At 45.3% G+C, this 24867-nt stretch overlaps 11 protein-coding genes across 11 annotated transcripts; 4 read left to right on the forward strand and 7 right to left on the reverse strand.

Moving 5' to 3' along the window:
* Positions 1–15: 15 nt before the first annotated feature.
* LOC136192083 (regulation of nuclear pre-mRNA domain-containing protein 2-like) lies at positions 16–2169 on the forward strand. Its single transcript, XM_065980591.1, has 7 exons — positions 16–189; positions 246–372; positions 438–538; positions 608–660; positions 710–836; positions 886–1061; positions 1115–2169. Exons 1-7 carry the CDS (start codon positions 39–41, stop codon positions 2048–2050), a joined length of 1671 nt encoding a protein of 556 aa, XP_065836663.1. The 5' UTR covers positions 16–38; the 3' UTR covers positions 2051–2169.
* Positions 1890–4524, reverse strand: LOC136192084 (protein misato homolog 1-like). Its single transcript, XM_065980592.1, has 14 exons — positions 4227–4524; positions 4079–4177; positions 3989–4028; positions 3747–3936; positions 3647–3695; positions 3394–3588; positions 3177–3335; positions 3061–3128; positions 2957–3014; positions 2779–2907; positions 2629–2726; positions 2499–2573; positions 2425–2444; positions 1890–2372 (listed from the first exon to the last, which is right to left on the reverse strand). Exons 1-14 carry the CDS (start codon positions 4299–4301, stop codon positions 2152–2154), a joined length of 1476 nt encoding a protein of 491 aa, XP_065836664.1. The 5' UTR covers positions 4302–4524; the 3' UTR covers positions 1890–2151.
* LOC136192092 (DNA-directed RNA polymerase III subunit RPC7-like) lies at positions 4314–5483 on the forward strand. Its single transcript, XM_065980600.1, has 7 exons — positions 4314–4453; positions 4506–4635; positions 4694–4765; positions 4811–4873; positions 4927–5063; positions 5116–5205; positions 5252–5483. Exons 1-7 carry the CDS (start codon positions 4340–4342, stop codon positions 5345–5347), a joined length of 702 nt encoding a protein of 233 aa, XP_065836672.1. The 5' UTR covers positions 4314–4339; the 3' UTR covers positions 5348–5483.
* On the reverse strand, positions 5322–6558 carry LOC136192088 (lysM and putative peptidoglycan-binding domain-containing protein 4-like). Its single transcript, XM_065980595.1, has 2 exons — positions 6161–6558; positions 5322–6012 (listed from the first exon to the last, which is right to left on the reverse strand). The coding sequence occupies exons 1-2, from the start codon at positions 6470–6472 to the stop codon at positions 5380–5382; spliced, it is 945 nt and encodes a 314-aa protein (XP_065836667.1). The 5' UTR covers positions 6473–6558; the 3' UTR covers positions 5322–5379.
* LOC136192093 (swi5-dependent recombination DNA repair protein 1 homolog) lies at positions 6229–7160 on the forward strand. The gene is made up of 3 exons (XM_065980601.1): positions 6229–6679; positions 6727–6863; positions 6913–7160. The coding sequence occupies exons 1-3, from the start codon at positions 6583–6585 to the stop codon at positions 7096–7098; spliced, it is 420 nt and encodes a 139-aa protein (XP_065836673.1). The 5' UTR covers positions 6229–6582; the 3' UTR covers positions 7099–7160.
* On the reverse strand, positions 7090–10557 carry LOC136192081 (tubulin polyglutamylase ttll6-like). Its single transcript, XM_065980589.1, has 14 exons — positions 10305–10557; positions 10208–10248; positions 10021–10139; positions 9828–9958; positions 9609–9774; positions 9415–9558; positions 9276–9361; positions 8932–9157; positions 8618–8883; positions 8343–8453; positions 8046–8286; positions 7784–7993; positions 7355–7731; positions 7090–7308 (listed from the first exon to the last, which is right to left on the reverse strand). The coding sequence occupies exons 1-14, from the start codon at positions 10445–10447 to the stop codon at positions 7275–7277; spliced, it is 2295 nt and encodes a 764-aa protein (XP_065836661.1). The 5' UTR covers positions 10448–10557; the 3' UTR covers positions 7090–7274.
* A 26-nt stretch (positions 10558–10583) lies between these two features.
* Positions 10584–11915, reverse strand: LOC136192091 (proteasome subunit alpha type-4-like). The gene is made up of 8 exons (XM_065980599.1): positions 11873–11915; positions 11775–11817; positions 11560–11722; positions 11433–11510; positions 11293–11381; positions 11102–11232; positions 10924–11044; positions 10584–10874 (listed from the first exon to the last, which is right to left on the reverse strand). The coding sequence occupies exons 1-8, from the start codon at positions 11873–11875 to the stop codon at positions 10699–10701; spliced, it is 804 nt and encodes a 267-aa protein (XP_065836671.1). The 5' UTR covers positions 11876–11915; the 3' UTR covers positions 10584–10698.
* On the forward strand, positions 11910–13471 carry LOC136192089 (coatomer subunit epsilon-like). The gene is made up of 11 exons (XM_065980596.1): positions 11910–12018; positions 12068–12130; positions 12178–12278; positions 12359–12461; positions 12515–12564; positions 12613–12666; positions 12725–12746; positions 12804–12863; positions 12915–13139; positions 13194–13268; positions 13326–13471. Exons 1-11 carry the CDS (start codon positions 11923–11925, stop codon positions 13377–13379), a joined length of 903 nt encoding a protein of 300 aa, XP_065836668.1. The 5' UTR covers positions 11910–11922; the 3' UTR covers positions 13380–13471.
* Positions 13371–17879, reverse strand: LOC136192095 (RNA cytidine acetyltransferase-like). Its single transcript, XM_065980603.1, is given in 26 exon segments — positions 13371–13575; positions 13632–13712; positions 13759–13832; positions 13880–13990; positions 14042–14110; positions 14164–14214; positions 14263–14321; positions 14372–14647; positions 14697–14802; positions 14860–15045; positions 15095–15217; positions 15268–15444; positions 15497–15710; positions 15787–15937; positions 15994–16073; positions 16128–16264; positions 16316–16414; positions 16471–16564; positions 16613–16746; positions 16797–16904; positions 16954–17062; positions 17117–17178; positions 17230–17352; positions 17398–17566; positions 17617–17708; positions 17764–17879. Coding segments are annotated over 26 exon segments (3096 nt in total). The 5' UTR covers positions 17875–17879; the 3' UTR covers positions 13371–13475.
* Positions 17880–18331: 452 nt separating this feature from the next.
* LOC136192173 (mucin-19-like) lies at positions 18332–20176 on the reverse strand. The gene is made up of 2 exons (XM_065980693.1): positions 18749–20176; positions 18332–18415 (listed from the first exon to the last, which is right to left on the reverse strand). The coding sequence occupies exons 1-2, from the start codon at positions 20174–20176 to the stop codon at positions 18332–18334; spliced, it is 1512 nt and encodes a 503-aa protein (XP_065836765.1).
* A 694-nt stretch (positions 20177–20870) lies between these two features.
* On the reverse strand, positions 20871–24824 carry LOC136192096 (methionine synthase-like). Its single transcript, XM_065980604.1, has one exon. The coding sequence runs from the start codon at positions 24807–24809 to the stop codon at positions 20982–20984; it is 3828 nt and encodes a 1275-aa protein (XP_065836676.1). The 5' UTR covers positions 24810–24824; the 3' UTR covers positions 20871–20981.
* Between the last annotated feature and the right edge of the window lie 43 nt (positions 24825–24867).

Here is a 24867-nt window from a genome sequence, read left to right on the forward strand (position 1 = left end):
CATGCGTCTCACAATCGCCTTTGCCACAAGAAAAAAAGATGGCAGGATTCGCGGTCGAATCTCTATTGCGAAAGCTCCAGAAGGTCAACGAATCGGCGGAGAGCATCGAATCGCTCAGCCTGTGGCTAATTCACCACGCGAAACACGCGAAAACGATCGCCGACGCTTGGATCCAAGTCTACCAAGACGGTTCGCCCAAAAATTGAATACCTAATTTATGACGTCACATTAAAAAAAAATCGCAGCTAAATCGGATCGCTACAAGGCGCTCTTTTACCTCGTCAACGACGTTCTTCAAAACGGGAGACGACGCGGAAGCGATTTTTCCGCCGCGTTTCGCGCCGTTTTGCCGCGCGCTATGGCATTGGCTCAGTCAGTGCACCAATCGAAAAAAATTCGTTGTTTTGAGCATCGTTTCGTGTTTTTCTTTTTTCTAGCGGTCGCAAATGTCAGTCGAATTTCGAAAGAACGCTTATTATATGGAAGGAGAGACGAGTGTACGATTCTCCTTATGTTTCTTATCTCAGACAAGTCTTGGGTACGTAGTAGGGGAGGGAGGGGTTTCTCACCTTTTGGAATATATATATATATATATATATTCACATAGGTAACGGTACAAGTATGTTGACTTCAATGCCTATTCCATTGAACGTGGAGGAAGTAATCTAATAATAATAATATATACCCATATATATTTATTGTTTTTTAGACGTACAATGTTTATGATGTCATCGAGGAGTTTCAGCAAGTCGAAGCCAATGTTGCCTCGAAAATGGTCAAGCTAAATGCGACGAGAATTAACACGTGGGACAATGACGTTCTCTCGACCATAAAAGGTAAAGAGTAAATAAATTTTGATTAATTATTCGAGGCGTTTTGTCGTAGATAAAACGGAAGGACATCAATTCAAGGAGGAAGTTGATGAGGCAGTGGAATGTTTGAAGGAATGTTGCAAATCGACGGAAAAAGAGATCGAAGCGAGACGACGTCTCATCACTGCATTGCAACAATGTCTCATCGATCAAAAGGACGACGCAGCTCTGGCGAAAAAACTAGTCAAAGTATAATTTATTTATATTTATTTATTTATTTATTACTTATTTCTTTTTCTCAGCAAATGACGACGACCCAGTCTCACGTGCATAAAGCCCACGAAACGATTCGCGAGGAGAGGAAGCGAAGAAAGGAGAAGGAGAGAGAGGAGCGATCTCACCATCGACGTCATCACCATCGTCATCACCACCACCACCACTCCTCATCCTCATCCCGCCGCAAATCCCCGGAAAAAGAAAAGGAGTATCAACAATTAAAAACTCCATTCGAAATTCCATTCGAAATTCCCTCACTCGAAACGGGCGCCTCCTTTCTAATGCCAGTCAGCGGTGGCGGCGGCGGCGGTGACGTCATAGAATCTACTGACATGGACATAGATACATCGGGATCAGACGGCGAACAGGAAGCGGCGAAACGAGCTAAAACGACGTTAGAACCACCAATAACACGAGAGGGTCCCCCCGCCCCCGCTCCACCCTCCCTCCTCTCCCCCTTTCCCCCACCACTCGCTCTTCCTCCTCCTCCCCAAACGGCGGAAAATTCTCTAAGACCTCTACTCCCTTCTTCATCTGGAAGCAATTATCCCGCCGATTCAATTGCGTCAATACCGCCGCTACTCGGAAAACCGCTCCACCAGCCGCCGCCGCCGCCGCCGCCGCCGCCATCATCGTCGTCGCGGGACGACGAAGCGCGGCAAAACGGACGGCAACAGCGAGGCGGACGTGGTCGTTTGCATCCGAGATTTCGTTCTCTTCTTTCGTCGTCGCATATGCCGCCGCCGCCGCCGCCGCCGCCTCGCATTCCGCCGCCGCCGCCGCACTATCCCTCCTATCCGAACGAATGGCCCATGGGTCCCCCACCCTCTAAATTTGACGACTATAGATATGAATATGAGTACAGGGCGAGGGGGGATATGTACGCAGGGGGGAGAGGATATGAAGGCGAATATTACGATGAACGATATCCGCCGCCGCCGCCGCCGCCGACATATTATTAAACTTTTATTTCGTACGTGTTTGCGTGTTTCTTTGGGGTGTGCATAATTTAATTTTAAAAATTGGCGTGTCGTTTTAATTAAATGTGCCGTTTTTTTTTGCCTTACTCTGATGATGATGATGATGAGTCGCTCGCGCTTCTCGGTTTTGATTGGGTGTAGTTTTGCGAGAGTTGTTTCAAATGCTCGTGACTCTCCGCGATTTTATCTTGATCGAAATGATGCGAGACTTTGGCGAGAGTCATGTGACTGCTGCTTTCCGCTAGAAGCGACGTTAGCACGTTCGCCGCGTCGGAACTCGATTGAAGAAGACTCATCGAAGCAACTAAGACAACTAGAACTCATTTTAATTAATAAACCGAGAGATAATCACTCGCCTTCGGATTCTTTGCCTTTCCTGTAAGTAAAAGATTTTTATTAGAAGTACAGTAAGCGAAATTGGAAGTATTACCTTGCGTATTCACTTGGCCACAGTAAGGGGAAAGAACTATCTGTTACTAGTCCTAATGAATGGCCAGAGGAAACGCTGCCAGATAAAGTGCATCATTTTTTTTTGTATGTGTGCTTGTGCGTTTGTTTACTTTAGATTAGCTGCATAATTCCTTTCTAAATAGTGATTCAGAGACTGATTCGCTGAACTGATTCCTCGTACGGAAACGCATTGAGCAAAGGGATGACTCTGATGGGGCAATACAACACGAAGTAATTAAAATAAAAGATATAATACTGACCTGACTGTCTAGATACGGAGTAAGAGCAACAAACGAATCCCTATCAAACGAAGGATATGATGATAAAAATTGACGAAATGTGACGTCGTCGCGAGCAGGAAGAGGCAAGCCTAATCTCAGAGAAGCAATCTAGACAGCAAACTAATAAAACAAAAATCAAGAATACGTCAATCTTCACCGGTCTTCCCATTGAAGTAAGACAACTAATAACATAATTCATATTTATTCCTCCTGACCTGAAACACCCTATAAAATCAGATTATCTCAATCTGGTTTTTCTACCTGTAACATGAAGAAAATGTCTCTAGTCCCGCAGCAAATACTGAGCTACTTTCGTAAGGGTTATAAGCCTGGAAAGAGACTCAAATTCCACATAAACGAATCGGAGTACAACGTACATCAAAGCTAATATGAGGAAACGATCTAAATTGACTTGGCTGTGCTTCCCACGACCTTTTCATTAGAGATAAAGGAAGCACAAGACACTCGTGGCTCGCGAGTTCGTGGAGAGCCGTCGCGTACGACAAAATTTGCCGTTTTCTCGACAGAAAATCAACCTAGATCTCAATAGTTCCGCTAAAAATTTAACTTGCTCGTTTTTTTTTTCTTTGTTACGTTAGAGAAACCGTGCGATTTCGGAAAGGCGGCGACTACGATACCGCGTTTTGGAAAATCGTCGCGAATCAATTCGAGAGTGGACGAAGCGAGGCCGGAAAAACCGTCGTGCAAGTCGCAGAGGATCTGAAATCCTTGACAGTGATCGCACTCTTCCGAAAAGAAACGCAGGCTTTCTTCAATTTCACTAGAAATCTATCAATAAAAAAACACATAGATAAAGAGAACTCAGTATATATATATTAATTAATACATTCGTCTCCCTAAAGGCATCAAGGCCAGACGTGTGCAATTCAAATGATCTAATAAAATACATAATAGATATATTTTTTTCTATTAATTAAATCTCCCACTCATTATTATATGAGCCGGGAAGCGTTAGAACGCTTCTTGGATGCAATTGGAGACGAAGAAAAGATGACCAATCATTGGAGACACTTCCCTTTGCCTCCTCGTATTTTTTGATTTCGCCTTGCCACGTTGTATCTGCAGGCTTCTCGGCTACAGTGACGTCATCATCAATAACAGAATGACATCGGCTCCCTGAATCAATTAAATAAATTTATGCATATATAAGTATTTTAATTAGTTTGACCTTTGAAATCTACGCTGATAAGTCTCGGTGTCCAAATGCTCTAGAAATAGTTTTTAGCGTTCGTGGAGCTCAACTCTCTAAGTCGTTTGCCTTTCGAAGTCCTGCTGCTGATTTTCGAAGCTGCATCGTGGAGTTCGTATCGATTCGAAGCTCGTCGTCCACTTCCGGTCGATTTTCGCATTGTTTCGCCTAATCGGAGACGAATTCCACGACGATTCGACCGCTACGAATTTCTTACCTGAAAATTCCACCAATGGGAGCCTACGAAGTTGGAATAGGTGCCAAACTGGAGAGTTACGATTTCTTTCGACATCCGGGGAAGAAAAACGCGGGGTCCCGTATGCGAGCGAGATGGCCGGACGTGGAAAGCGAGGAAAGAGCCAAATTTCCCAGCTGTCCGACTCGTTGGGAGTCAGACGAGGAGATCTACCACCCCCGCCGGAAAGGCCGCCACCTCTCTATCCCGTAACGACGTCGCCTAAGTGCGATCGCGATAGTATGCGCGACGTTTCTTTAGCCGCTCGAGTTCCAGCCGTGTCCCCTGCACGAATTAGAAGCGGACAAGTATATGTTGACGGTGAAACAGCAAATGAGATCGTCAATGCAAGGATTACCCTATTTCGTTCGTCCTGCGCTGAAGAAAGCCGGTGAGTGCGCGAATCCTCTTCGGAGGAGAAACCCGGATAAGGATTTTTTTGAAAAAAGATGTCGAACGATTTTCCGATCGATTGCACGCTCAGAGTCACGTGTCGGATCAAATTTTGGACTGGAAACCAGGCACGTGACTTAGGAGCGTAATTTTTGAACTGATTATTTCCTCAGATTGGAGATTCTTTCCAAAGGAGTTGAAAATGAAAACGAGAGACCCCGAGAGTTCTGCAGCAGGTATACGTTCAAAAATTGACCTAAATAAACTTATTAATTAATTAAAAATGTAGCAATAAATCAAGATACTGTTCGACCTCGCATTGACATTGCTTCGACGAGAAAGAGAAAGAAAGAAAGAACGTCGAGCAGTGCAGAAGAGACCTTCAAAAGAACTAAAGTAGAAGACGAAGTACAGAAAAAATTAGAGGTAAAAATAAAATAACATAACCGGAAATAAACAAAATGAATAAATAATGTAGATATTAGAAGAAAAAGGAGACAAAGACGAGCAGAAAAGGGAAGACGAAAGCGCAGCTGAAGCAGATGACTACGACGAAGAGGAGGAAGAGGTACACTTCCTCCCTCCCTATGTTAATCTCACGTTCATCTCCTTAGGAGACAGACTACAATATTCCCTATTTTGATAACGGAGAAGATTATATTGGATTCGAAGATGAAGACGGGCTCGAAGACGGGGCATCATATTATTGAGTATAAAGATTTTTTTGTACAAAAAATACATTTCATCCGCTAGTGCTACCACTGGGATTTTCATTTTCAAAGGGGTCAATAAATCCGACTGCAATAAGAGTTGGACCAATTATAAATATCAATACCAATACGCCAATTAAGATCTTCCAATTTATCCCACACATTCTCGCTTCATTCATATCAGATTCATTCCTATGGTCAACTCTTAGAGGACGAATTAGAGGTGCTCTTAGAACACGTGATAATCTTGCGTCATCATTATCATCATCGTCATCATCCCAATTATCTCCTACTAATGATTTTTGTTCGAATTTTCGAATTTCTTTCAAATCTTGATCCATTTTTTGTAGAAAGGAAAGAGTTTGTTTTCCGGTGCTACTAAGAGAGGGCGTGGCTCGCATATGAGAACGTATACTAATTGTTTTTATGACGGGTCTCTCCTGATCCATATCTACATCCGTATCACTTCCACTTCCCCCCTCTTCTTCTTCTTCTACTTTCCCTTCTTCTGCTGCTATTGCAGACTTTGCATAGGCAGCGGCGCTAACGTCTTTCTTATACTGTTCCTCTAGAATTCCATGCTTACGTACGGGTATCTTAATTTTTTGCAATAATTTGAAATCTTGATCAGCCATGAGCCCATTGGCCGCTTTGATCTGACCGACCTGCAAATAAATAAGATCAATAAATGAGATTATGTTCGGTCACGCGACCTTCACTACCAAGGACAACGAAGGTGGGGCAAAAGGAGTGTTTAAATTAATCGAATTACTGTAATCCAAGAACCCTGACCCCTTTTCTCGTGGTTTTTACCGTGCACGCGAATCGCAATGCCAATCCGGGCAACGTGTCGTTTCGACTCAATTCGTGTTCGATGAGCGTCACTCCGATGCCGGCACCCGGATTTGCTTCGTGGTTTCGACTGGCGACGACGGCGGGGCGCGCCTTGAATTCGGTCATTTGAATCGTTTCGCGCGCGTCCGGGTTGGCGTGGCGAGCGACTGCCGTCGAATCGTCGCTTCCGAATACGTAAATCGAGCTGGACGGTTTGTTTTGGGCGAAAGAGGGCCCGAATGCCAATTCTCGCGCCGCCGACACGTCGGTCGGAACGTGACGAAGTGACATGATTAGAAAAGAAGGCGTCGAACAGGTATTTCATGAGGAGAACGAGGGAGAAACGAACGAAGTCATTCGTTCTGCCTACGTTTTAAATCAACCGATCAGTGACGAAGTCAATGACGTCATACGCGTCACCTCTTGCAGCGCACGTTATGAATGAAAAGAAGTTCTGCGTTCGCGGCAAAACCTACGTAGTTACGTGGAGAAGAGCTGGTGAGATGACTTGGATTATTTACTTTAGGCTGGAGATTTGTGCATAGAAGAGAATGAGGCCAAAAGGGCGAAAATGAGTTCGGAAGGCGAGACGATGGCCGAAAAACGAGATCTGGAAAAGAAAATAAAGGCGCACGAAGAGAAACTAAGAAAGCTCAAGCTAACAAAGTTATACAGACAAAAGGTGAGAACACTTCAAAATTAAAATAAATAATTCGTTACCGAATTTTTAGCACGATTTCGACGAAATGGAGGATCTCATCACAAAATGGCGCGAAGCTAGTCAGAACGCCGCAACAGAACTCTATCAACATTTCAAATCCATAAATTCCGAAATCACACTAGGAAACTTACTAAAGAATTATCACATTGATTTCGAAACAATTGGATACTCGGAAGAAGACGAAGAATTCGTATGACTAATAATAATAATTATCTGTACACACTGCTGTAAGATGAGAAATAAAAAATTAATATAAAATGGTGCATTGTCCTCATGAGACCCACGTCCAGTCACAATCTGAGCTTCTATAGGTAAAAACGGTCTATCGCGTCGTCGTACTGTGCAATATCAGCCTACTAACGAAAAAACTATTTATTGTACTTTTTGTCCTTTGGTGTGCGTTGATCTATTGATCATCATAAGAAATAATGCGTTTATATTTAATCTGTTACCTTGGTTTCGTGAAGGGAGCCGTTTTGCTTCCGATAATTGTGAGGGATTTTCTCGCGGCTAATTGATGCTGAATTGTCTGCGATTGGAGTGGCAAGCGATGTTGCTGTTGCTGCTGTTGCTGATACATGGACGCCGTGCTTCGTCCAATCAAATGCAGGCTAGAATCGTCCCGTTTTTTCTGCTTCGAAAGCGGCAAAATCACCAGCGTCTCGTCTTGAGCCGATTGCGGCTTTCCCTGCACGCGATACTGCGTCCAATTCGATCCCGCCCCACCCCCCGCGCCCTTTCTAGACGGAAGCAAAGCGAAGGCAGTCGAATGAGCTCCTGGATCATGCGCCGGTTGAATAAACGTCACACTTGGATAATAATCGCCTCGCTAGAAAAAAACAATAAAATAAATTCCGATTTTAATTAATCCAGCGCTTCACCTTTACTCCGTACGTCGGTTGGTTCGAAGGTCCCGTGCTATGATGATATCCGTGTCCAAGTAGACGCGCAAGGCATTCTCCTATCCCAAGGCCCCTTACTAGCGAATCGCGTCTTTTCATTTCGCCTTGACGATGGTTCTCCTCATCGACGTCAATAGGCCACGATTCGAAAATATTGAGCGGAGGCTCTAGACTCGGAATCACAGAAGTCTAAAAAATAAATAGATAATTATTAATTAATTTTAATTGTTCTCTCTCTCACGTGGCTCGCCGTTTCGTCGGATCGACTTAGCGCCGCTGCAGCGACGGCCGTGCGAGACGGAGCGACGAGTCTTCTCCTTTCGCGCATTCGTCGCATCATTTTGGGACTCTCAGGCCGAATCTGTGAATGCGACGATGGTTTCTCCGCTCCCGCCGTCGCCGTCGCCGCCGCCGACTTTCCCGTTTTCGTCTTGCATAGTTCTAACTCCCTCTGCTTCGATTCTATTTGCTCGCGTTGAATCCTAAATAATTCGCGTTTGAATAAATAGTTTTTGTAGCGGTATTGAATGTGTTGTACTTCGCGCAGAGTTGTCGCGCTTTGGAGGCGGCCGTCTCGGAAAAGAGAGAAGCGGAATCGGTGTAGAACTTCTCATAATAAGCCTCGTTTCCATTTTGAGGATAAATTCTCCTAAATACATAAAATGTTATATACAAAAGTCCCTCGTTTGAACGACCGCGTTTTTTCATAATAAAGTATCTCTCGAAGGGCCATAGGGGCACGTTGCTTTCATAAAACGCGAAATGGAATCTCATTTTAAACGAGGAACTACTGTATTATTTTCTATTTTGTACCTGAATCCTCCGAGATGCTTGTCCTCGTATCTCTTGAGCCACTCTTCGTATTTCGTCTGGCTCTCCTGCATCTCCTCTTTCTTCGCCTCTCGCGTCGCCTTGGATCGTTGAAAGAGCCGCTCCTGCACTTTCCGACGATCCTCCTCCTGACAGCGTCGTTTCTCGTCTCCATTCAAATTAATTAAACGCAATGCATCCATGAGAAAACCCTCCTTGATCTCCTTATCAAGTGGAGCATCCGTGTGCAAACTCGGAGACAAATTAACCTAAAAATACATAAATATTTACATATAATCATATAAAATAATCATTACTTCTAATAGCCAGGGTTTCAATTTTTTATCCAACATGACGTCAAATCCGAGAATTTCAAAACAAGCGCTGCCTTTCGTGTGAGACGAGAAACAAGATCGATAATTGTGTTTCAATATGGGATGTATGGATATAAGCGTCTTGATGATTATATCCTCGATTTCGGCCCACATTTTTTTGACATTGTAGCCGTTCTCCTCCATCCACGCATTAACCGTGGAAATACGTCTAAAAAATAAAGAGATATATAGCAAATAGTGCCCCAAGGCTCTATTCAAGACAGGGGTATTTATTTATTTAAAATAGGATCCCAGGTAGTATTCTACATAATTTTTTTTCTTGTTACCTTTTGCTACCACATTCATCGTCGCGAACGAAATCGTCGCTGAATTTGTTTAGAGAATAATTCGTCAAATGCAAATAGACGTCATCCTAAATAAATCTTTACACGCGCGTGCGCAAAAATACTATTTAATCTATTTTACAAGGTTTGATGACGTCGGTTCGGAGTACTTATGTGTAGCAAATCGACCGAGGCCATCCTTGTACACAAACACGTGCAGTGGATCGCACTGAGTCACCAGCACATAAATTCGAAAATCCATTTTAAAACCGTCAATAGTAAAAGGCTAGACATTCACAATTAAATTAATCTGTATTGAATTCCCGCTGATATTACCTTCGAAAGGTATTGCTGGACGACGACGTGTTCTCCGCCGGCTTTGAGCTCTTTTACATTGCGCGTAATAAAGATTCCCTTGCCTTGACTTCCCGTGGGAGGTTTACTAATAAAGAGCTTATTCTTCTTCGAACTCTGACCGCAAAAGGCCAGCAAATCGGCATAGCTAAGCACCGAAATAATTAAATATTAAAATTCGCATTTTTTTTCTATTCTTACTCGGCTGGCAAACACCACGTTCTCGGCGTAAAGTTATAATCTTTTGGAAATAGTTTTTGCATTCGATTTATGTTCCTCGCTAGGAAATCTTTCCGACAGATTTCGCACATGCCCGGAAAATGATTGATTTTCTAACGTACGCACGTACATTACGAAGTGCCCCGCCCACGCGCCCTCCGTTTCTTTCTCTCACTTGAAATCGCTTCAATTCGGACAGTCGTTCCATCGTCGCCGAAGTGTCCATCCAATAGAGAACCCATTCGTCGTCGTCGCGACATTCTTTCATGCCGAATCGCTTCGTCACGCGACGCACTAGATACACGAGAACCACGCCCACGTCGAAAAGTGTCGATCGAAGGAGCGAAACGAGCCGGCCTTACCACTTTCGTATCTGCAGCTTGACGTATTCACGCCCAGCGGTCTAGTGCGCGTGCGGATTGTAAAGAAATGCGCGAAAAGGGTCGCGAAGCTCCTTACTTTTTCTTTTTCTGCTTCTTCTTTTTCGTTGCTATCGTTTTCGTTTGCGGCGGATCCGTTCCCGAATCGGATTCGCTCATTTTCGTCGTTTCGCTCTCGACGTCGATCGTCTCGTCGCCCTCGTCGCTGCAATCGATGTCCATTTAGCGTGCGTCGAATCGGCCGATGAGTGAAATGGAGTCGATGTCCTCAGAAACGCGGTGGCAATCACAACTCTGGCAACAATGTTTTTCTCTGTTTGGCTGCCACCCCAAGCGCACGCTCGCTTGCGTCATTGCGTCGTCATGGTACCATATCAACGAAAAGCCCGGGGGTCTTCCCTATATGGTGCTCCGGGTTTTTTTACATGCTAAAGACGTCACAGAGCGCACGCTAAAAAGATGTGTTCACCTCTCTATTTTTTAGCCTGCGCTTTCTTCTCCCTCTCCTTTCTCTCCTTCTCTTTCTCTTTTTCCCTCTTCTCCTTTTCCTCCTGCTCTTCGTAGTCTTTGATTAGACGTTGGACTTCAGCCGAAGGAAGAACACGAATTTTGACCTTTTCATTTTCTCTCGTCAACGTCGACAATTCAACTTCAAAAATCAATAGATACCAAGCAAAAAAAAGGAACGATATCAATACCTTTATCAGGAGCCATTTTTGTGGAATCTAGACTTTTACTCATCACTTTGACAGCCAAAGCAAGAGCCTCTTTCAAACTACAGTCTTCCTTATAATCTTGCTTCAGCATTGAAACAGCCGCCTGAGATATTAGACATATAAAAAGAAATGTACATATCCAATCAATGGCACAACATACAGAATGATTATTTCCTATACATGTAGCCTTCCAGCCTCCGTAATTTCCACTTGGATCACTCTGATAGAGCTGAAATCCATAATGTTTGTCCCAGCCCATGTAAAGAAGAGACACGCCAAACGGTCTTCTGCCTAAATAACATCAGATTATTATTATTGATTTTTTTCAAGTGATCCATATTGATAACTTACTTCCTCTTTGCGTGTAAATTTGTTTCAAATCACATAGACTACAAACGAGTTGTTCTACCGGCATCGGCTCCTGATACGTCAAAACATACCTAAATCGAAATAAATAAAAACGTAAAAAATTAAAAGATGAAAAAATAAACCGTTGAGCAGCCTCTCTCAAATAATTCGTCAAAACGTTCGCATCCGACGTGATTCCGGCGACACTGCACGCAGTCGTTCTAAAAAACAAAGTGCGTGATTTTTAGACTGTTCGCTCTCAGTTCTTACTCGTTGAGACGGTAGATTTTTTCCGAGAAAGCGACTTCGTCTAGAAGTTTGTTCGTGTTTCGCTTTTCTGCGGCGAGAACGATTCCGTCGCGTGCTAGAACTCCCAGGCACATTCCCGCGTTTTCTATCGCTTGCATTGCGTACTCCACTTGATACAGACGACCTTCGAAGAGTCGCAAATCAGGCGCGTGTCCTACTAGGGAGCCCCGTTTTACCTTCCGGTGAGAAGATTGTCGTTCTTCCATCATACATTCTCGCCTAAAGTAAGACAGTCATGTGTGAAGCGATTTTTTGCAGAAGAATCAGCTCGAACCATTTTTGTGAGCGCACGTTTACGTCACGATAACGCGCTCTACAACCAAAATGGCCGACGACGCAGTCGACGAACTTTTCGAAGTGAAAACAGCCTTTCACACGGGCAACTACCAAAAGTGCATCAAGGACGCACAAAGCCTATCAGTAAACAGTACGCGAAACGCAAAATCGTGCGACAATCGGCTTGTTTTAGGTATCCCGTGCCGATCTGGTCGTCGAAAAAGACATTTACATGTACAGAGCCTATCTGGCGCAGGTACGGTTTGATAGAAAAAGAGCGAAAAGGCTTAGCGGCTACTCTAGAAAAAGTACGGCGTGATTTTGGACGAAGTGAACGCGAGTTCTCCGTCCGAACTTCAGGCCGTTCGAATATTAGCCGATTATATGCAGAATAAAACTAAGAGGTACGTCATTAGTTGAGAATGAGGTGCATGACCTCATTCTCAATAGAAGAAAAGTGACGTCACCTTGTTTGTGATTACAGGGAAAAAATCGTTGGGGAAATGGAAAAGAAATTGAATAGTGGGATTGATGCGAATAATGGCACATTTTTACTCATGGCTGCTACAGTATATTATCACGAAGAGGTATTTCTAATAATGGGGGTGGGAGGGCTGTGGGGAATTGAGTTGTGGTGTAGAATTTTGAGGCTGCTTTGAGATGCTTACATCAGTCAGATTCATTGGAATGGTAGAGAGAAATACCAATTATTTAATTAATCAAGTATTTATCTGTTAGTGCTGCTTTGGCTGTTCAGATCTATCTTCAGATTTCTAGAGTCGATTTAGCCAAGTAAAGAATTTAATTACTTATTCGTATTCTTAATTTAATTTATTACTGGTTTAATTAGGAAAGAAGTAAAGAGAATGCAAGTGAGTCACTTAATCATTATTGATTAAATAAACGGAATTTAACTTCCTTCCCCAAAGGAAATGGATGAAGACGCTACACTGACTCAACTCGCAATAGCGTGGACAAACTTAGCAATCGTAAATAGATAAATAAATAAAAATTAGCACACTTGAAATATTTTCTCCCAGGGAGGAGAAAAATTGCAAGACGCGTTCTACATATTTCAAGAATTGGCCGACAAAAACGCGTCGACCGTCGTCCTACTCAACTGCCAAGCATCCTGCTACATCCAACAAGGAAAACACGATGATGCCGAGGGATTGCTCCAGGAGGCGCTGGACAAAGACAGCAGCAACCCGGAAGCACTTATCAACATGGCACTTGTAGCACAACACATGGGAAAGGGACCAGAGGTGAGAGAACCCGGAAATAAGCCCTCACCCCTCATTTGAAATCTTATTTTTTAGGTTATTCAACGTTATTTGTCGCAATTGAGAGACGCTCATCGCGATCACAAATACGTGTCTCAGTTGAATGCCAAAGTGAATTATTAGATTTTTTATTTTTTAAAAGCCTACCTTATCTTTGTTCTTTTTCAGGAGAGCGAATTTGACCGCGTTTCGTCGCAATACGCGCCAACTGCGTCTGATTAAAATCAAAGAACTCTTTTTTCCCTGTGTTGATCCGTTTGTGTTTTTTTGTGTTGGGATTAATTTTTAGAATCAATGAGATGTAGTTACGTGTACTTGTCAGTTTCTCTGCTTCTTTTTCTTCTTCGGTTTCTTTGCACTAGCCGGCTGCTCATCAATCCCCTGCACATCTTTCCCTTTGTCTCTTTTTTGCCCTCGCCTAAAGGGAAAAGCCCCTTCTAACTCCTACTCACTCCCAAAAAGATATCTTTTGACCTTTTTATGCTCACAACATTAGGCACTGACGTTGCAGTGGCAATTTCTTGCCATTCTCCTTCACTCCCAGCAATAGCGTATCTATTATAGTCAAATTTCAACCCGCATCTTGTTTAGGAATGCTTACTTTTCAAGACTTCCTGACTGCAGCTCTTCTAACTGAGCCTGTTGCTTCTTTTTGAGCTCTTCAGCGGCAGCAGTCTAAAGCAGCATAACCAAGCGTTTTAATTAATCAATTATAAACAAACCAATTCCTCGTCCATGCTTATTTTTAGCGGTTCTATTTCTTCGACCATTTCAGGTATTTCTGGGAGACTTAGCTCATTTCCAATGGCCGTTTCCACGACACCAGATAAGAACTACAAACAGTTGTGATGACAATAAGTCGCCTGTTACACTGCATCTCTAACCTGTACAACTTTTCGAATAGTGCGATTAAATAAGCCCAAAATTTGGCTAGAAGGCAAGTCCAACTCTTTCTACAGAACAAAAAAAATTTCAACTTTGGTACAAGTGTAGCTTGTGCGCTCACTTCTATTGTTTCAACCGATTTATGTTGCAAACCCATTCCAAGCAGAATCACCTTACAATAAAATAAAAATAAAATCTAATTCAACTCTTCTAAACCCACTGCTTGAACAGCGGACATTTTGAGAGAGCCTAGTTTGTGAAGAAAGTACAGCTGTGCAACTGCGAAAAAGGTTCGCGAGAATAAACAACGAATTCTGAACAGATAATACTTGGTGAAAGCAAATCCATGATGAGATGATAATCAGCCATGTTCTTAGCATACATATCAAGTCGTCTGACGTCAAACGTTGTGAAGTGATACTTGAGTTCATCCATGTTCACCACTGAAAGAGAGAGAGAGGAATTTGCTTTATTGCGCTCTTTTTTTAATGACTAACCCTTAGGATTAGCCTTCGCTTTTTTCTCGTCCAAAATGTTAAAACCGAGTGATGGAGAAAAACGTGTAAATCGATAGCTCAGTAAAGATAAAAATCGACGACGAAAATCTACAAAATCGCGTCAAAACAAAAGGCCTAATAAATCAATAATGCATACCGAGACTAAAGCCGGCTAGCCAATCCGTTTTCTCCGTCGTTTCCTCGTCCGAGTCGTGACGCAAAACTCGCAACATAATGCAACTATGTTCCCCTGTAAGATCATTCTAAAAAGAATATCTAAAATTAAATATTAATGTACTTATAGGCGTTATTATTATTACGGGGGTTTGTCTAAGGTAAACTGGAGTGAAACCGGCCTTCTTCCAAAACCGAAGCAAGTCAGGAGAGAGTCCATATGACACTCCCATATAATCAATTCTTTCTGGTCGTCTTTCTGTGAGTTTCAATAGCAGAGGAGGAAGATCTGCACGAGGATGAAGTCTCTCAGTCAACAGAGAGCCGCCATCCTAAAGATACATATAATCAGTTATTAATTAAATATTGAATCTCATTTACCAGTTGGTCTGAGGTACTGTCTATCTTTTGATTAGGTTCCACTTCCGCTGATTCCGAGACACTAGGAAAGAGTCCCTCGTAATAATCCCTTAGTAATTCCAATGCACGACTCCCATAGCCCATCTATAGAGTTCGTAATAAATATCATTAATTTTTTATGTTTTTTGACTGACTCTTTGTAAATCTGGGTGCGTTGCAATTCTAACAACGCGAAGCCCGGACAATCCTGCGAAATTGGGGTCTTGAAACTGCTGAGAAATAGTCCAGGGAATCAAGTCTCCAGACGATCGCTTGCCACGCGACAGACTATTTATCACAGACGCCTTAGAAACCTCGCCTTCCAAACAAACCTTGAAAAAACAATAAGATATATAAAAAATTTAAATTAGTATTGCTAAATACCTGAATAACGCAAAGGATATCAGGAAGAGTGTCGGTGTCCTGATGCACGGGTCCGAGAAGACAAAAGACGTGATGAGCTGGAGCATCAGACAAGAGCTGAAGATCGTTGGGCGAGTTTTTATAGTGAGACGCCACGTAGAGAGACATAAGCAGCTGAAGAAACGTCTCCGACGCTTTGTGATAGCTGAACAGCGTATCCCTATTCACATAATACGTGCAAAATAAAAAGTTAAGAAGAAAAACGACGACACCAATAATAATAATAATAATTGAGATTTATTTTTGGATATAATTGACATTCTTTTGGAGGCGGACAACCGGTTGTGATTTTAGGCACGTTGCTGATGTTGAGACACAGTAGATGGTGTAGCCATTTTTCGACGTCATCGCCATCTGCGTAACGTATGGGCTCATTCAGAGTCACTTCTCGAAAAAGTCGACCTGAGAAAATTCTTCCACGTGACGTCATAAACATTAACACTTTTAAAAAATCTTGCCAGTAACTGTCGCTGTTTGACTTTGTTTTCTAAGCTGATCAATCAATTTCAAAGACAAAGAACGTCCAGTTCCTTCATATCTAAAAGACTCTACTATTCCACTATATGCTACTTTTTCTTCCCTAGACCCTTACCCGTTGATTGTTGATGACATAAAGACGAGATAGGGGCCGAGAAGATTTCTAACGAGAGGCAGAGGAATCGCCGCGGCTTCGTCTATTACGACTAATTCTGCTTGGCCTAGTTTGACGGCATCCGACGGGTGAATGTACTAAATTCAAACTATATATTTCTAAAATTTCTATTCTTCTCTTTCTTCTACTTGAATCGTTTGCCTGTGCTCCCTAAAGACGTTTACTCGCACGACAGCCTGATTGAATTCTGGATTCGTTGATTGGACGATATCGTAGTCGAGATGTTCCTAATGAAATGCACAGCGGAATTTATTGACTCTCTTCTTCTTCTTCTTCTTCTTACCTGATACTCCAAAGCATCGAAGCCCTTAAAAATAAACTCGAACAGAGTTTTCAAATTTTCAGGACTGGGAGACGTCACAAATAAACTAGAATATCTAAAACAGCCCAATAATCACTAATCCATTATGATTATTATCGAGTACCCAAAAGCGACAGCTCCAGCAATAGCCAATCCAAGAGCAGCCGACTTCCCTCTACCACGTGATGCAGTCAAAGCAACGGTGCTACGTAGAGTCTTTTCAGATATAGCCTCAATAAATTGAAGCACGGCTTTGGCCTAGGCAACATCACTAGATACTCAAGACAATATTAGTTTTCTTTCTATACTTGATCTAGTGTTTTGCATAGATTTATGATGGATCCAACTGGTTGAGTGTCTGATAGAGAATCTCTCAGTTCTCGTAGTTCAACGTCTTTTCTTGATTCAACTTCCTCCTGAAAACCAATATGATTATTTATTAATTAAGCAAAGACTGCGCAATGCCTTGTGCGTGACGGCTTTGACGGAGAGAGTCTTGGACGACAGAGGAAGAACGTTGAGCGCGTCATCAATGACGAGACATTTCGAACACGAAGCAAGAGACAGCAAAAATCTTTAATAAAAAATTAAATAAGAAAGTGATACGCGCTACAGAAATTGTCGTTACCGTTCGTTGAACCGTCCCGTCACTTCCTGATGAGCTTCCGTACGATACCGCGAATGAACGTCCTTAGAAAAAAAAAAACAATAATTTTGATTCCATACTAATAGTTCCCATACCATGCTAAGTGTATACAGTTGCTTCAACGAACTCACACTCCTCAAAAGAATAACGATGATTCCGCCTCCCTCGACTGTTTCGATTGTTCGAGCCAAAAGATTGGGCGTGACTGCTTCAAAATCCTACACCAACATGATAAAAATTGAATAATTATTTAATTTAATTACCTGGAGAACGCACATTCCGTACGTGTTGCCCAGAATTTTGTGCGTTTCTTTGTAATAGCAATAGCGGATGTTCGTCGAGGCAATGAATAATTGGAATGGATCGTCCGAAACGTCGAACGATTTCGTCTTGATTTTCTTCTGAATTTGACGTATTCTTTTCTTTCGATGGCTATAAAAAGAATGCATCGACCAATGGCATTCGCGAGTCGAATTTCGAACCTGCTGAATCCCAGTTCCTTTTTGTAGCACCACAGTACCGTCGGTCTCGCTTTGACGGCCGATTTCGAGAGCATGTGATGAAGAATGACGACCTTGAGGACACGTGGGTGATCCTGTGCTCAACGAAAACGCTTGTTTTCCCCCCACCTGGTCCTTTCCCTTGTCTCCAACAACGACAAACATAGTTCTGCGACGCAGAGCGACGCCATTCTCTATCGCAATTCGGATTCGATTGTCGACTTTTTTGCGGGAGCTCATCCTGCACGTTTAGCGCGCGTTGGAGAAAGATTCGTGCGGAATGTGCCGCAAAGAGGTGCGCGACGACGACGAAGCGATACTGTGCGAAAGCGGATGCGAAAGCTGGTTCCATCGCGTCTGCACGGGAATGAGCAAGAAGGCGTACGATCTTCTAACAACCGAAGCATCGGCGGAATGGGTCTGCGACAATTGCATTCGGTCAAAGCGGATTCCAACGGTCAAATACAAGCTCATCGAACAGCCGCAGCCCGTCGCACCTCTGCTCCAAGGGCGCACAAAGTGAAAAGAAACAAAAAACATACGGTAGAGCTATCAACGCTTGTAACTCGAAATAAATAACGAAGTGAAGAAGCACTTCGGGGAGAGTCCGGAGACCAAAAAGAAAGTCACACAATACAACAGTCAAAATACAGTAATCAACATAAATAATTATAAATAGTGTCATTGAATAATCCTATCAATCTTCTCTTTCGTACGCCAAGTGATTCGATCCTATCCATTTCTCAATCTCCTTCGACGCCGACACGGAAGCACTACAATACTAAACTAAAACATACACGTGAGTTTGTAGCAGGACAAAAAATTGAGACGCTCTTCCGAGTCAATTGTAGTGGTTAAGGCTAAACTCTACGAATTTCAGCTTGTTGCCTTGCTTTTTTTGGAAAACGAGGCGGTATGGTCCTCTACCGGGTCGGTTTGAGTCATACACGTCAAGGGCAATCATTCCTTGCCGTCGTCGATTTATTTCACCCAAACAGTGAATATTTTGTCTTCCTCGTGTCTCGCCTTGATTGATCAAGCCAAGTGTTCTGTCATTAATAGACCCGAGTTCACGTAAGGCTTCTTGGGCACTCTTGCAAAGTCTGGATTTTACTTCAGCTGCAGCGTCGCACGTAGCAACTGCATTCAAAGCCTCGGCGTATTCGTCTTTACTCAATCCCGCTCCTATTAGATCTCCGCCCTTCTCAAAGTCGTCCAATTTTATTCCTATCAATTCTAGCGCTTTTTCTTTCTCAAATTTTGCCGTTTTGTTGCGAATTGCAGCTGCGTCTTCACCGGTGTGATAGCCAACTGACTCAAAAAAGCAATCTCCATAAGTAGTTGAAGCTTCTGGAGGCATGGGCAGCTTCTTTCCACTAGAATCAGCCGGTGAATAATGCTTCTCTTTGGTGTCATAATACAAATGTATCGTCTCCTTAGCAGATTTTTCTCCATGCTTTACGACAGACCCGTCATCACAATGAATTGCTATTCTAGTGTTTTTCATCCTTGCGTAAGCCTCGGCTTCAACTGTACCACCGTGAGCGCCACTTGTGACTTCAACTGCTCGCCTGCTTCCCATTCCCTTTACCTCGTTACGTCGTGCGCGATCCTGAGCTAGGCCTGCGCAGACTGAAAGTACTGCTCCTGTAGTTGCTCCAATAGCGGCGGCCTCAGCAACTCCCTTTGTGATGTCTAGAGAATAGTCAACCAGGCTCCTGACATAAGGTTTGAATGAAGCAATTTCATCGGGAAATTCAAGTGATTCTGGAAGGGACTTTTTGACGGTCTCGTTGACTATTACTTCATTCTCGCACAAAAACGCCCAAAGTTTCTCAATCGTTTCTTTTTCAGCGCCCACGCTTTTGCTCATCAATTCAAAAAAGTTTGATTTTTTTATTTCTCCTTTTGTTATTGCGTTTTCAATGAGTTGTGCAATTGCAGCAACTCCGCTTCCTGTAGCTGCTCCTGCCGTCGCGCGCACTGCTATTCTAGTCGCTGTCGCAGTTTTGCTTGTTAGTTCTCCAACAGTTTTAGCACTCGCTACTGCTAGACTTTCTGCAGCTTGGCCAGCTCCGGCGCCTACAGCGCCCGTCACGGCACCAATGACAGCACCCGTCCCGAAGTCTTTCCAGCTGACTTCTTCTCCGTTTGCTGCCTTCGTCACCGTGTTCATAGTTCCCCCAGATAGAGCGCCTCCGACGGCTTCCGCAGTTAGAACAGTTGTCACTCTGGCTGCTGTGCCTGTCATTGCGGCCGCTGCGACTCCGCCTGCTGCAGATAGAGGCGCTGCAACGGCTCCTCCGAGCGCCCCTATTCCGACGCTCACACCCCATTGGCCAAAACGGAATTCTCCTTTTGTAGCGCATTGCTGAGCAGTGTTTACGCCAGACGATATACCTGCTCCGAGAAGAACACCTCCAGCAATAATTCCGATGGGACCAAGGAACATCAATCCGATTCCTGTGCCAACTGTAGCAGCAGTCGTCACTCCTCCAACAGTGCCGCCAATGGCTTTTGACTTGGACTCCGAGTTTCCCATGCTGGTTCCTTAGCTGCGCGGTAACGGTGACTATACTGCTTTTGTCGTGTGCGGGCCCTTTAGTACGTGCACCGGATTGGCCAGGAACGCATGTATGACGTCACATTGACGTGCATCGCCACATTGACGTGTGTCGCCAATATTGTCCACAGTTTGAGCTACTCAAAGAATGCTATAAATAAATCGGAGGAGTGGCTAGACCACCCAAAAAGGATTCCTTTAGGAATGAGGCTAGAGACGTCCGCCCAGCCGCCTGCAAGCAGGCGGCATCACCGTACTGACGTCAAGCGGTGCCTGTTAAGATCTTACTCTGTGCGTAGTCAGCAGAGAGGCCCTCCCTGGGCAGTTCCCAAGTTGGGGACTTTATGTTTAGCGCGCGTTGGAGAAAGATGGCATACCTCGCTCCCCAGTATCCGTGCGGTATGTGCCGCAAGGAGGTGCGCGACGACGACGAAGCGATACTGTGCGAAAGCGGATGCGAAAGCTGGTTCCATCGCGTCTGCACGGGAATGAGCAAGAAGGCGTACGATCTTCTGACGACCGAAGCATCGGCGGAATGGGTCTGCGACAATTGCATTCGGTCAAAGCGGATTCCAACGGTCAAATACAAGCTCATCGAACAGCCGCAGCCCGTCGCACCTCTGCTCCAAGGGCGCACAAAGTGAAAAGAAGGAAAACTGTAGTCAATAGCACGTGACCTAAAACTATCAATGCTTATAACTCGAAATAAATAACAAAGTGAACCACACACAACAAAATAATTATAAATAATGTCATTGAATAACAATAATAATAATTGATTCTATTAATCGTCTCGTTCGTACGCCAAGTGATTCGATCCAATCCATTTCTCAATTTCCTTCGCTGACTTCCCTTTTCGTTCGGCGTAACTTTCCACCTGATCCTGACTGATCTTTCCGACGGAAAAATACTTCGCGCACGGATGAGCCAAGTAGATCCCCGACACGGAAGCAGACGGCGACATGGCGTACGATTCCGTCAAAGCGATGCCCGTTTTGCCAGCAACGTCCATCAACTTCCAAATAATTTCGCTCTCCGAGTGATCGGGCTGCGTGGGATAACCAATAGCAGGTCGAATACCTTGATACTTCTGACCGAGAAGCGACGTGACGTCGGATTTTTCGTCAGGCGAATAGCCCCAAAATTCCTTCCTCACGCGCTCATGCAATTCCTCCGCGAATGCCTCACCTAAACGATCGGCTAACGCCTTCACTAATATATCGTTGTAGTCGTCGTGATCGGCTCGAAATTGACTGCAAAGCTCGTCGCAGCCCACGCCCGCTGTGACGGCAAAGACGCCGACGTAATCGACAACGCCGGACTCGACAGGAGCGACGAAATCGCCGATGCTCATATAGGGATCCGAATCGGCGGAATCTTTCTCCGCCTGCTGTCGAAGACCGTGCAGAGTGGCGAGAACGTTTCCGTCCTTCGCCGCCGTTTCGTCTTCGTAAAGAAGTATGTCGTCACATCGGCTCTGAGCCGGATAAAAGCCGATGATCCCGTTGGCGCGGAGCAGCGATTTCGTCTTGATTTTCTCAAGCATCGCTTGGGCTTCGTCGAAAAGACGTTTCGCTTCGGCGCCGACTTGCTTGTCTTTGAAAATCTTCGGATAGCCGCGATTCGGATACTTTCCTCTCAACTGCCAAACGTCGAAAAAGAACTTCCAATCGACGTAGGGAATCAGACGATCGAGATCGTAATCGAGAAACGTTTTCGTGCCGAGAAACGCGGGCCGAATCGGCGCGAAGTCGCCCCAACGAATCACCATCTTCTTCTCGCGCGCTCGAGCGAGCGTCAGATAGCGCCGATCCTTCAAAGACTCATAATACTCGTCGCGTATCTCCTCGTAATCCTCAGCTATTTCGTCGCAATAGTCGTCCCGTCCGTCGACGTCGAGCAACGACGAGCAAACGACGACGCTTTTCGACGCGTCGACGACGTGAATGACCGGTCGACGATAGCGCGGCGCAATTTTCACCGCCGTATGTTTCCTCGACGTCGTCGCGCCGCCGATCAGAAGCGGCAATCGCATGCCGCGTCGCTCCATCTCCTTCGCCACGTGAACCATTTCGTCGAGCGACGGCGTTATGAGTCCGGATAGACCGACGATGTCGGCCTTGTGCTCGATCGCCGTCGAGAGGATTTTATCGCACGGCGTCATGACGCCTAGATCGATGACTTTGAAATTATTGCAACCCAAGACGACTCCGACGATGTTTTTCCCGATGTCGTGAACGTCGCCTTTGACCGTCGCCAAGACGATCGTTCCAGCGTATTGGCTCTCTTCTTCGACGTCGTCGGCGTCGTCGCCTCTCGCCAATCGTCTCTCCTCCTTCTCCTTCTCCATGAACGGAATCAAATGAGCGACGGCTTTTTTCATGACGCGCGCCGATTTGATGACTTGCGGCAGAAACATTTTCCCGGCGCCGAAAAGATCGCCAACGATGCTCATTCCTCCCATGAGCGGCCCTTCGATGACGTTCAACGGACGCGGATACGCATCCGAGCGCAATCTCGCCTCCTCCGTATCATCGACGACGAATTGATCGATGCCTTTAACGAGCGCATATTTCAATCGAGATTCGACGCTCTCTTGACGCCACGTCTCGTCAGCGACCGTCGATTTTTTCCCGCCGCCACCGCCGCCGTGATCCCGCGCGAAATCGAGCATTTTCTCCGTTGCCATGGAATCGCGATTAAATATAACGCTCTCGCAGAGCTCGAGAAGATCGCGTCGGATATCGTCGTAGAGCGGCAAATTGCCGGCGTTCACGATCCCCATATCCATGCCCGCTTTGATTGCGTAGTAGAGAAAAACGCTGTGCATTGCCTCGCGCACGTCCTCCTTACCGCGAAACGAAAAGGAAAGATTGGACACGCCCCCGCTAACACGCGCACCCGGAAGCCTCGCTTTGATAGCGCGTATCGCGTCGAGATACTCTATAGCGTACGCATTGTGTTCCTCCAAGCCCGTCGCTATGGTGAGAATATTCGGATCGAAGATGATGTCATTGGGATTGAAGCCGACTTTGTCGACGAGAATTCTATACGATCGTTCGCAGATTTCATATTTTCGTTGCTGATCGGTCGCCTGGCCGACTTCGTCGAATGCCATGACGACGACGGCGGCGCCGTATCGTTTCACCGTGCGCGCCTTTTCGACGAAATCCGCTTCGCCTTCCTTTAGACTGATACTATTCACGATGCACTTTCCCTGCGTCGATTTCAGCCCGGCTTCGATGACGGAAAATTTCGAGGAATCGATGCAGAGCGGCACTTTGGCTATGTCCGGTTCGGTCGAGATGAGATTGACGAATCGGCTCATCGCCGCGACCCCGTCCAACATACCCTCATCCATATTAATATCCAATATCTGAGCGCCCATTTCGACTTGCGCTTTCGCGACGCTCAACGCTTCGGCGTACTTATTCGTCTTGACGAGACGACAAAAGCGACGCGATCCGGCCACATTGCATCGTTCGCCGATATTAACAAATAGAGTCTCCTTACCGATTCGAGTCGCTTCTAGCCCAGATAACTGGAGCATATCCGCGTAGACGTTCTGCGGAGGAACGCGCGGTTTCACGCCGCGCACGGCATCGGCTATCGCTCGTATATGCGCCGGGGTGCTCCCACAGCAACCCCCGACGATATTCACGAGACCGTCGACGGCGAAAGTGCCCAGCTGTCGAGCCATGACTTCGGGCGTTTCGTCGTATTCGCCCATCGCGTTGGGGAGACCGGCGTTCGGATAGCAGATGACGTACGCCGACGACGACTGACTGATTGCTTCGATGAACGGACGCATTTCCTCGGCGCCGAGCGCGCAATTCAAACCCAAACACGTGGGATTCATGTGCGAGACGCTGATTACGAACGCGTCGGCCGTTTGCCCGGATAAATTTCGGCCGCTTTTATCCACGATCGTACCGGATACGAAAACGGGTCTCGACTCGTAATCGCTATTGAAGAGGAGATCGATTGCGAAGAGAGCCGCTTTGGAGTTTGCCGTGTCGAAAATCGTCTCGACCAATAGGATGTCGGCGCCCCCGTCGAGGAGACCACGTGCTTGTTCTTTATAGGCTTCGACTAATTCATCGAATGTCACGTTTCGATATTCGGGTTTTTCGACGGACGGCGATACGGAGAGCGTGCGATTGGTTGGACCCATTGCCCCGGCGACGAGACGAGGTATGCCGGTGGCCACGCCCACGTCGCGTGCGACTTCTTTCGCGATTTCGGCCGAGCGTTTGTTGAGTTCGTAGATGACCGATTCGAGATCGTAGTCGCTCTGCGCGATGCGCGTTCCGCTGAACGTGTTCGTTTCGATTATGTCGGCGCCCCCTTCGAGGTAACCGCGATGGATTGCGGCGATTACGTCCGGGCGGGTTAGGCTGAGAAGATCGTTGTTGCCTTGGAGGTTTTTTGCGTGATCGGGGAAACGATCGCCGCGAAAATCGGCCTCTTTGAGACGATATTGTTGGATCATTGTGCCCATGCCGCCGTCCAAGACGAGAATTCGCTTTTTCATCGTTTCCGTCAGGTAAGACGATACGTCAGAGGGTGTCCATTCCACCGTAGGATCCAAGTCGGCAGTTGGAAGTGCCATTGTAGAGCTTTCTCAAGAAACGGGCACGTGATGTTACTAGGAGCTGCATTCCCGGACA

The sequence above is a fragment of the Oscarella lobularis genome, chromosome 10 (genome assembly GCF_947507565.1).
Source record: "Oscarella lobularis chromosome 10, ooOscLobu1.1, whole genome shotgun sequence".
Classification (NCBI taxonomy): Eukaryota; Metazoa; Porifera; class Homoscleromorpha; order Homosclerophorida; family Oscarellidae; genus Oscarella; species Oscarella lobularis.